The sequence below is a fragment of the Arachis duranensis genome, chromosome 1, assembly GCF_000817695.3.
Source record: "Arachis duranensis cultivar V14167 chromosome 1, aradu.V14167.gnm2.J7QH, whole genome shotgun sequence".
Classification (NCBI taxonomy): Eukaryota; Viridiplantae; Streptophyta; class Magnoliopsida; order Fabales; family Fabaceae; genus Arachis; species Arachis duranensis.
Window position 1 is genome coordinate 1,204,490 of NC_029772.3, and position 11,098 is coordinate 1,215,587.

The 11,098-nt window shown below is 32.4% G+C and overlaps 1 protein-coding gene across 4 annotated transcripts in view; it reads right to left on the reverse strand.

Annotated features, from left to right (window-relative positions):
* Positions 1-1,608: 1,608 nt before the first annotated feature.
* The window catches only part of LOC107475882 (suppressor of mec-8 and unc-52 protein homolog 1), an 11,525-nt gene continuing 2,035 nt past the window's right edge, over positions 1,609-11,098 (reverse strand). For 3 of the 4 annotated variants that reach the window (XM_016095661.3, XM_052259852.1, XM_016095585.3), the window contains 16 exons: positions 10,664-10,732; positions 10,316-10,526; positions 9,974-10,126; positions 8,912-8,960; positions 7,764-7,847; positions 7,503-7,606; positions 6,535-6,621; positions 6,367-6,420; positions 5,426-5,521; positions 4,955-5,082; positions 4,523-4,649; positions 4,382-4,441; positions 4,166-4,273; positions 2,660-2,760; positions 2,321-2,372; positions 1,609-1,889 (listed from right to left, as the gene is read on the reverse strand). In XM_016095661.3, coding sequence (XP_015951147.1) covers positions 1,791-1,889; positions 2,321-2,372; positions 2,660-2,760; positions 4,166-4,273; positions 4,382-4,441; positions 4,523-4,649; positions 4,955-5,082; positions 5,426-5,521; positions 6,367-6,420; positions 6,535-6,621; positions 7,503-7,606; positions 7,764-7,847; positions 8,912-8,960; positions 9,974-10,126; positions 10,316-10,526; positions 10,664-10,692 — 1,542 coding nt within the window. In that variant the 5' untranslated portion in view covers positions 10,693-10,732 and the 3' untranslated portion in view covers positions 1,609-1,790. Of the gene's footprint in view, positions 1,890-2,320; positions 2,373-2,659; positions 2,761-4,165; positions 4,274-4,381; positions 4,442-4,522; positions 4,650-4,954; positions 5,083-5,425; positions 5,522-6,366; positions 6,421-6,534; positions 6,622-7,502; positions 7,607-7,763; positions 7,848-8,911; positions 8,961-9,973; positions 10,127-10,315; positions 10,527-10,663; positions 10,733-10,858; positions 10,966-11,098 lie in introns of those variants that run through there. The other variant, XM_021129020.2, reaches the window with a different exon arrangement.

Below are 11,098 nucleotides of genomic sequence, written 5' to 3' on the forward strand. Positions count from 1 at the left end.
AACATTTTTTTATAGTATGCTTATTAGAGTACAAGTTAGCAAAACTCTTTAAAAAAATATCGTTTGAAAACAAAATATATCATAAAAACTCATTCAAACAAGTTTTTCATTTACTTGAACAAAACATTTTCAACCAAAAATTTAATATTTTATTTAAATAAAAAAGCTACAAATTTATTACCGAACTGAAAATTAAATAATATGCCATTTAAATTATTAAACAAATACTTTAATGCAAATATCAAAATTTAAAATTTGATAACTTGAATTATATCTATTTAAATAAATTCATACAAAATTTATTTTCAAAAAATTTTTAATTTAAACATAATTTTTTAATTTAACATAGACTTTCAACAGTTATATTTAAACTCAAAATACTACTATTTAAAAATTTTAATTTATTTAATTTAAAATTAAAATTTATTAAACTTGAAAAATTAAATATCTAAATAAATATTCTTTTTTCAGAAAAATAAAAGTTATTAATTTCCTTTAATGCATAGAACAAAATTTTAAAACAAAATAACATGGGTTTTGAACACTATAGAACAGTAAGGAGCACCTTTTTCCTTTGTACCCTAAATCTTTAACTTCGGACATGTCTTCTCTTTTTTTTTTAAATATTATAACTATTATTATTGTTATTATCTATTTTCTTGGGTTTTATATTTTAATTGTTTATTATTACCGTAACAGTATTTTCACTATCCAATTTCATTTGTATGCCCAAAAAAATTTTTCATGGTCCAAAACGTTAAACAAAAAACGGATTTCAATGTCAAATATTATGTTCACGCTTTTTTGGCTTCAATAAGGTAACCTCCAATACTTGCTGGGTCCTCAAAAATAGGCCCCATTATTTAACTCCCATCGTTTACATGACATTATTATCATTTAACTAAATTTTGGGCAAACATCATCAACTGATCACCATCAGCTTTGGCGCAGCAAATGTCGGCACTTTGGAGGCAACAAAAGCACGTGTCCTCCACTTCAAAGTGCCACATACTTTCAGCACCAGAAGAAAAAAAACCTTTTCAGCACCCTAGCAACGGCCAAAGCGCAACATCTACAAAACCTTTACCAACATCAACAAAACCTTTCCCAACGAACAAATACTTTAGTTAAGAATTAGGCCTAATTTCTCTTTGCAGTGAAAAAATTGCCAAACAAACTTTTCCCAAAAAACAATGTTAACACACCTAGAGTCTCTCACCCTTAGGCCTCCGTGTTTTCTCAGAGCCACAACTTAGTCCAATTCACAAGGGTTAGTTCCCACGTCATCGAATCAATTTTTTTCACAAACATAAGACGGAAAGAAGGCTACTTGCATATTATACAATGAAATGGAAGTCAACACCGACTTAACCAAACATAACCTTGCATTGTTAAGCATCCTACCTTTCCAGCTAACTAACCTCCCTTGAACCTTGTCAATAACCTCCTGCCCCGTCCTTTTCGCCATTCTATCATGGCCAATGTTTTGGATAATTGGAAACATATATTTGTAATGAGTTGTTTTTTGTTTGATGTGTAATCTCTAAATAAAAAGTTCCAGGGATTTTAATTTCAATTTCTTTTTCCTTTAATTTTAACAAGACGATAAACCATATATCATAAATAAAAGTACAATCTCACCTACAATTCCCACTGGCAGCGTACGAATTAAGAAGCTACAAAATGGAAATAAGAGAAAGGAAAAACATTGTACAGCTACAAACGAGAAACATGTATTCATATGATTTTCATTTGTGCTTATGGAGGTCACAATAGAGGGAAGACGAAGATCAAGGCTTCCATAACTTCATTGTGCAGTCTTCACTATAAGTTGCAACAAGATTCCTATGGGGATGATGGGTGACGCCTATAACTTCCTTCTCATGGACCTATCATTAACCAGAGAGAATATCATTAACCGTGAATATGTTGTATATCAAGAGATAAACATAAGTTGTGTTAGTGGTGGAGAAAACACAACATATAGAATAAGTACCTTGAATATCATTTGGATTGGTTATTTTAATGGAAAAAGTACCATATTATTATTAAAAAAAAAGTATTCTATAAAATTCTAAAGAATAAAGATATTTGTATACAATTTTAAAAAAAAAAGTTTTTATTTTATCGAGTGCTTGGATTGGCTCGACTCCAAGATACAGCTGGAAGATACAAGTATAAAAAATATGCTAGCTTATAGATCAACTAACACAATGGTACCTTATATAAACAATATCACAATGTTATATTGTTTCTGGAAAATGAAATTAATTTGAGAGAAATTTATAAATCTAATGTCAGGCTATCTCAAGCAACATACCTTCATCAGATGCTCTAATTTGCCAGATTGGTGACTGAAGCAGTACATATTCCTGCATTTAATTTTCAAATCTCCCAAAGAATTAACATAACAATTTGGAAGTAAAACTAAGGAGGATTAATTCAAATAAAAATTTAATTACAAATTGGAAAATCTCGTGAAAATCATTTTCTGAAGTTTATTAAGGATTAAGCTAAGCTCTTTATTTTCAAAAACCGAAAATATAGCAAGCACAAAAGTCTGAGTAATAAGGCTAAGGCATGGTATAACATCTTTGTCTTCCATCTTGCATGAAGAGACAATATTATAGAAAAAAATAAGAAGTATAAATCTATATACCTGTCTTCACCGACGCAATAAATCCATTCTCCTTTAGGTGAAACACAAGCAGCAATGAAGTCGCCACCCTCTCTTTTACCAGATGAGAAGCTCTTAACAACCTAACACGTTTGACAAAGAAAAACACGCTTAGAATATAGAACCAGAAATGTTCACAGAATAGGACCACTTATATCAGATAGCATTCACAGAAATGTTCTAACATACTTGGGCACCAACTTGCCTAAAATCCAGTAGTTAACACGCGCTCTCTTATCATAGTTTGAAGAATAATGATTCAATTTCATAACTCATGCAGTATGGGAATCTCATTTTTTATCTTAATAGCACCTACTACAAGTACATATGTATTATTGTTGATTTTCAACAAAAATCAAAATCCACTTCAACCATTCAATTGTACAGTTAGATTTTCTAATCCCATCACAACATCACAATTTATGACAATATGCTTTTATATCCCATTGAGAATTGAATAAAACCACAATCACAATGCCTGCAACATCCATTACATGCATTTTAGTCTCAATCTTTAAATATTGTAAACATGTAATATAGTGTCATCTTCAACAACATACAATAATAACTGAATCTTAAAAATACATATCATTTAGAAAATAAAACAAAACAAAGCTTCAAAATTCAATTACCTTGGTAAAAAAAATTAAGTTACAATTTCCAAAACTTGCAGCATTATTATATTTAAATTACATGAAAACTGAATTTCATTAGTATAGAAAAGGAGAGGGAGAAAAGAAATATGGTGATAATCTATCAACAAGATGATGAATAAAATGGTTGCACAATTGCACCATCAAACTGTTACAAGGAAAACTACATAAATGTAGTAGATTGATATATTTATACTAGAAAGTATAAGAAACCTTTATCACTCCAAACCTATGAGTTTCATACTATGACATTTAGAACCAATCCTAAACTAAAGCTGGTTGGTCAATCCCAAGCCCCGATAAAGAGGATTGTGGTTGGCCATCAACAGCTAACATTAAAAATTTGTCAAATCTTTATGACATGGATCATGGACAGGATGGTGATTTTAGGTTATTGCCAAGAAATGTATTGGAACACTCAGTACATTGTCAAATATTAATAGCTTAAACATGGATATTATAGAGCACTATCCATGACCCCATATGATATGACAATGCTTAGTTGTTATTAGAACTAATAAAAAGTGGAGAGGTAAGACATCATATGAAGCAAGTACCTTCTGACTCCAATATAGTAATGTAATGACTATTAATTCTTAAATATGAAAAATTTCAAAATAATTAAAAGGCAGAGAAACAAATACAACAAGACTATAGAGAATTTGTGTATCTCAGTAAATTCCCCAATTTCACCCCATGTATATGCAGAAATAGATATTTTCAACAGAAACCTGAACATTAAGGAAAATACTTTTGCAGCCACATTAATCTTCATAGCAATATCCCCCTAAATCAAGTATAAAAAATGACAAGTCATCCACTATATAATATTTACCTGTCCTTGTAGTGTCATGATGTATATTGATGATGTTTTATTACAAACAATAATGTGGTCAGTAGTCTTGGGGAAAATATGAACAGAGTTGACAGAAGCATCACCTCCCTAAAAATTCAAAAGAACCAAAAATTAGGCAGAACAACAAATTTAGAGAGATGCGATAGTAGATTGAAGTTTCTATGCAGTAATAATGGAAAGTTATTAAATACACACTCTTAAAGGAGGTGGCGGCTTAAAAGTTTGTATGCAGTCTGTTGTCTTCACATCCCAGACCTACAATTAGTAGAGGGAAAAGAATTATTATGAATATCCAAGAATTATTATGCGACACATATATGTTGCTGAATAACTGACCTTCACTGTACAATCACTAGATGCAGTAATGATACGACTACCATCAGTTGTGAAAATTGCATCGTTCACATAAGATGTATGCCCACGGAATTCTTTCAACATCTTTCCAGATTTGAGACCATGGATTCTATATTACATCACGAGAAACAATTGCATTAGCAATTACTAACATTTTATTAAAGAAATTATAATAAAATATCAAATAGCTCTAGAGTCAGATTATAATAAGTTGTGTAAAATATAAATAGTTGCACCCAATTTAGCAAATTTTACTAGCAATCCCTGCAGTGTAAATAATAGTACCATCTAAAGCTCTTACTCCCTAATAAGCATTTCCCTTCCTTACCAAGTCCCTAACATATTCCATGAAGGCTCTAGGCTCATAAATGGTTATTGAAATATGGACATCAAACAAGTTAATTGAGAAAAAACCTTGCTGTGCTGTCAAATGATGTACTCAATAATTGGCTTCCATCACGAGAGAAGGAAAGGCTTGTCACACCTTGGGAATGTGCACGTTCAAGACGCCGCAAGCATTGACCAGTCCTTATACGCCAGACCTGAAATGAACGACCAATTATACAGATTAAAGTTCCACTTATTAACAGATCAGGTGAACAATGTTATCACACTATGAATTTACAGCAATTGCGGCACAGATAAAAGATGATGAAACATATTGGAATAACCATAAACCATATAGAGTGGCATACAATTAACTAGGAGGACTAGATATGGTAATGAACAAAAAGCTTCATTTAGAAACAAAGCATAAAGATAAAGATAGTAAAAATTTGCAATAGTATTATGATCAGTTGCTATTTAATTCCTCTTATTTTCATTTTAGAATTTCATCAAAGGGATAGTTCAAACAACCATAAAAGGCAGACAATTAACACTCACTTTGATCTTTCCATCTTGTGATCCAGATGCAAGCATCTCTGAATCTCTGCTAAAGTCTACACAAAGCACGGCATCCTCATGCATCATGAACACTTCCTGTAAGTTCATAGAATCAGACAAGGTGCAATGCAAAAAATGACTAGACTTACTGTACACAATACTATACGAAATTCCCTTCCATAAAGCACAAACATATTATTTCAATGTGCAACTACTTTGTTCCAGAAGGTAAGCATGTCTTGTTAGTATTGATAGTTTTAAAACTCGGCTACGTGAATCACGATGTTTTCATGCAGAACAACTCAACAGGAAAGCTCTGATGAAGGTCTAATCCGTGTACTACATCACAAAACAACCCCCATGCATACTAAAGTTACAAGGAAATGGCAAAAATAAATAAATAAATAAATCATTTCTGCATTTATGGCAGTAGTTCCAAACTGGCAACCAAGACTAATGCATTATTTTTTCCACAGCTTCCAGTGAATCAATAAATGCAAAGGTGCAAGGGACACTAAAGGTTTGAGAGATATTTGAGGCTCAGAAAATTCCACCTTTTCTTTTGGATGGAGTAATTAAAGAGGGCTAAGTAATTTTAGAGAGAATTTGAAATCTCATGGTAAAATATTGTACTTGCAGATATATATGAAGGGATATACAAATTTCAAGGGATTTTAAGAAGGAAATTGAAGTACCTAAAAGTAACAAAGAGGAAAGTCAGTATATTAAATGCAAGTAATATATTTATTTCATCCAAATAAGAAATTGTGCAATTGAAGGGAATTTAATCGAACCCTTTGAATTTCCATGTATTCCCTGAAATTTTAGAATACTTCATCCAAACACAACCTAAGGAAACGTATTAGCCAAATTGCTATTTCAAAATTCATCAAATTACATTATACTTAGTCTCAAAAAGTTTCAAATACAAACTCACTTACATCTGCCTGGTACTGAAGATCTTTCTTTAGTTTTCCACTTAAGTAATCCCAGACCTGGAAATTTGTCCGCAAATTAAGAAAGAAGCTCATAAAAATTCTAAAGAAATTAAAATATTTCAATATTTGTTTTCCTATCCCAAAAACATTAAATATTCTAATCTTGCATACCTCGATAAACCCATCAACCGAGCAAGATACAAGAAACTGCCCATCTGGTGAAAAGCAAGCGCATTCTGCATGACTTTTTGTCCCAAACTAAACAAGCATACAGGAAAAACACAAGCTATAAGGGTCAGATTCTGCACCGTCCACCATCATTATACAAAAAGGAGCTAGTAAGGAATAACGACTTTTACTATGGAAGTATGGATGACAAATAGAGAAACAAACTAGAAGCACAAGGCAACCTCTAAAATGCGACATAAATACAAGGTCAAACAACCGTGACTTTTCAAGAGATAAATAATGATGAAGTAGGAATGACCATCGTATACCAATTAGCAATACTAAAACAGATTGTAGTTGAAAGGCTTTAAGGATGGCATAACTACCCTAATAACTACAAAACCAACATCTACTAGAAACCTGCCAAATTAGATAATCAGTGCCAGATTATCAGGACCCATATACATCTTTGGACAATACCCCTTAGCGACCACAGCAACAGGTGCATAAACAAGTGATGTTAAAGCTTGAACACCAGAAAACAAAACAGCTCCTCCTTCTTCCCCATCACCTCACCTTCCTAAAACTAATCTCCTACCAAGTGTCATATAACCTATAGCTCAATAGAGGTTAATGTATGTTTCTACAGTTCCTGTATAATAAATAAAAATACCTAACCTCAAACAAGGTTAGTGTGTTACTCATGTTTATAACAGAATATTCATTCTTGAAACTAAAAGGAAGAAAAAATGTTATATAGATAATACTTTAAACAAACCCAAAAAAAAAAAAACATAACCCTTGTTTGTGCCATCAGTCCTATCTTTGCAGCATTACATGAAAACTTCCTTGGCACAAATTTGCAGGAAATCATGTGGCCTTGCAGATTTGTTTCTTTATATCTCTAATGATGTTCACATCCATTTAAGAATATAACTAAAACAATTGATTAAAACATATATTAATCATGCCTTTATTGTGTGTGAGAGATTTGTCGGGTACATGTCATCTACATCTTGTTTCATAGCAGCTGTTCCACGGAACAAATCAAATTGTGTTCCAGGAGGTAGTAACCCTGAAAGATCCCAAAGGAAAACACCGCATCAATGAGTTGAAGAAAAGTAGAATAGTTGATGTCCTGCACTGAACTGAAACAAAAACAAAATTGCAAATAGTGAATCGGATACAAATGCACACTTCAAAGTGACATCAACATATTACTGGGTGATTACCTTGATGCTGCTGCCACTTCAAAGCCTGACCAATTAGAGCCATTAGTCGAGACGGAGGGACTACAGTAACTTCAGCAGCAAGAGCTGAAAATGCAAAATGCAAGTTAGTTCCAGTTTTCAAGCAATATAAAATGGCACAATGTACTTATACAATCATAAATGGAAAAAATAAACCCACAATAATAAGAACCACCTTGGTGGTTATGAACTTGAGCCATTGAATTATATTAGAATGAACTTTTCTTTTGTGTATGGTTCGATGCTTGTATACAATTTACCTGGGGCAGATTAATATTAGAGTAATTAAAACAATCCTGATTTCAGTCATGTTTAGACTAAAATCTCAATACCTTCTACATTTTTTTACAGAATTAGTAAACTAAATTTGAGACTCGAGTTTGAGTTAAGAACTTGAACAGTTGAACGTTCACTGAATGCTGCCATGCCCACAATCTTACAACACACTTATAGCAAGAATATTGAATTTTATTTAATTAATGATTATTATAGTGTATAGCATAATTAGAATGCTAGTATTCTACTACAGTATTATATAGCTGTGGAAAAGGTAGGAGTATAAGCAACGTTTGTATACACAATACCATAAGAAAATTATCTCCAGGGCACATATTTGAGTGTAAACATATTATACAACAAACAGTATTTTATCTCTTCTATTATCTTTTGCAAAGTTTCTCAATCCTCACAGGAACCCATATCAAAATGCTAGAAAAAACACAATTCATTCAACAAGAAAAAATGAAAAGGGAAGCTGGACAGCCCGTCACCAAAAGAGAAAAAGGAAAGGAGTCCACCAGTTCAAATGATAAGGAATTCTCCAAACCATTACATCCTTAAAAGAAACAATCCTAGAATTATCCTATAAGGGATCTTACAAATGAAAGAATTCCAACTAAACAAAATTGATAACAGGGTATAAAAATGGAATTGGTTTCCTCAAACCTAACAGACCACAAATTTTTCACATCATCACTTTTAACAAAACAAAACGAAAACAGAAAACAAAACTCTAGCAACAAACTGGTTCTCTATCAATCAGAGGAGGGTTCATTTTAAAATTCCAACCAAGACAGAAATATTCATTACAGTCAGATACAGCAACTACCAGTAAAGTAGAAGGGAAAAACCTTGGGCAATTAGCGCACGCCGCTTCTCTTTTGTTGAGTCTTGATAAGCCTGTCAGATAGATCACAATTCAGACCTATTCATTTTTCAAGAAAACATGACAATAATACATGAAGATTGTGGTATTTATTTTAGCACTTCACTAGTTGCTTAATAGTCACTACTGAGCCTCTTTTTTTTTAATTATTAATATTTTTCATAGAATTTATAATATATCGAATCGAACAATATATTTATTATAATTTTAATAATATTTTTTAATAGCTTTTTTATTTACATAGTAATTACAATAAAGAAGACATAATAATGTCTATGAGAAATATATTCTATTTTTTTCTTAAAAAATAAAAAATAAAAAAAGCTGCACTCCTCTAGCAAATTATTATCAAAATATTAAAAACCTCTTCCTCTCTTATCTCTACATAATGTAATAGTCATAAATAAGCTTAACTATAGCTTAATTATGTCAAGCTTGTTGAAAACTTTTTACATAGCCAATCTCAAGTGTAGACAAAAGAAGTGGTTTATGTTAGGCCCTCAATAACCAACATAAATGTTTGCCAAATCCCAATGACATTGAACACACTCCCCCGCACATAAGAGTCTCTATAGATTTGACGGTTAGACTACAAAAAACCACCCTACGTTGGGCTAAGTTTTAGCTTCTAGTTAGACGAATGGGGTCAAATAGGGATCCAATCTTGATCATAGTAACTAGTACCTCCAAATGCTAGAGTTGCGTAGAAACATGTGAATAGTTCTATACCTTAACATCATCAAACATCACTAAATGTCGATTATTTTCAGGTTTGTCTATCCAAACTTCGAATGCACACATACCTCATTTAAGAGCAATCCACTTTCCCCGACATAGGAACACTATATACTACCAACATAAAACAAACAAAAAAATCTAGGAACTTATCATGCATAAAAAGTCACAAACTCACAATTGACCATGACACAGTCTAAGCAGAAAATTAAAAAAAGTAGAAAAAGAAATTAGCAAAACATTGATTGATTGGAGAGCAGGCAATTGCAAAAATGTAAATAGCGATCAGTACCTCATTTGGGTCAAAATAAGTTCTGACCAAGAGATGTTCAAGACGCAAATATCTTTCAGGTTGCTCCTGTTTCATGACACCCATCACCTGTGTTTGCCTTAAAATTGCACGTGCAGTATCCAATTCTCGAAGTTCAATCATTTCTAATACAATCTGCAACCATTTGAATGAAGCTTCAAATGAATTCAAAATACTAGTAACATGACTAACATAAATAACATTTTTAGAGTGTTGATGTTTTGAGCATCACAAAAATGTAGAGTAGAAGGCAAAATTTTAATATTAAAAAAATATTTCTATATAGAATGCATACCATGAATGGAAGTGATTAAAGAGAAATACCTGCTCATACAGATCCTCTAATTTATTCCTTGGAAGCTTCAATTGAGAAACTTGAGGCAATATTGCATCCCATCTTCCACTATTAATATCAGCAACAAAGGTTTCAATGCTATCCACAGTGTTCAACGAAACCTGGCACTCGTTCTGAAGTGTCTGAAATGTCTGATGCAAGGAATTTTCTTTGCAAAACTGAAGCACAATTTTGATGACACTGAAAATGACAACAAAAATCAATCATCAAAGGATAAAGTATATTACAACTAGACAGTACATATGTACAGATTAAAAAATTTAAACTTTAATTTTTTTTTTAAATTTAAGGAATAAACGAGAAATAAGGGAACTTACTCTCGAGCTTCAATTTCTAGCGTAGACATCGCTTCTTATTCTATTGGACTTGGATAATTAGAGTTTGCACTGAAAGATAGAAGGAGCTTAGGGTTTTAGTGTTCTTAATTGATATACATGCGAAAAACGGTTAAACGGGAGAATAATAAACGAAGAAGTAAGTTTGGTGCCGCATTGAACTCAAAAGGTTTGGACCTTTCCGGCGAGGGGGTACTCGCCTGCTCCGTCCGGCGAGAGTGCGGCGAAGCGAGCGAGACTGACTGAAGGAGAGGTACGTAGTGTAGTTGAGTTCACCGAGTTTACTGAGTTTAGGGTTCACAAAGGGCCATTGTAAAGAACTAAAGATTAAACGGTAAAATACGCTTCTATCCCTAACCAAGTAACCATCATCAATTAAAATTTGAAACAATTAAATAGGGTTTGCGTCAACCGCCA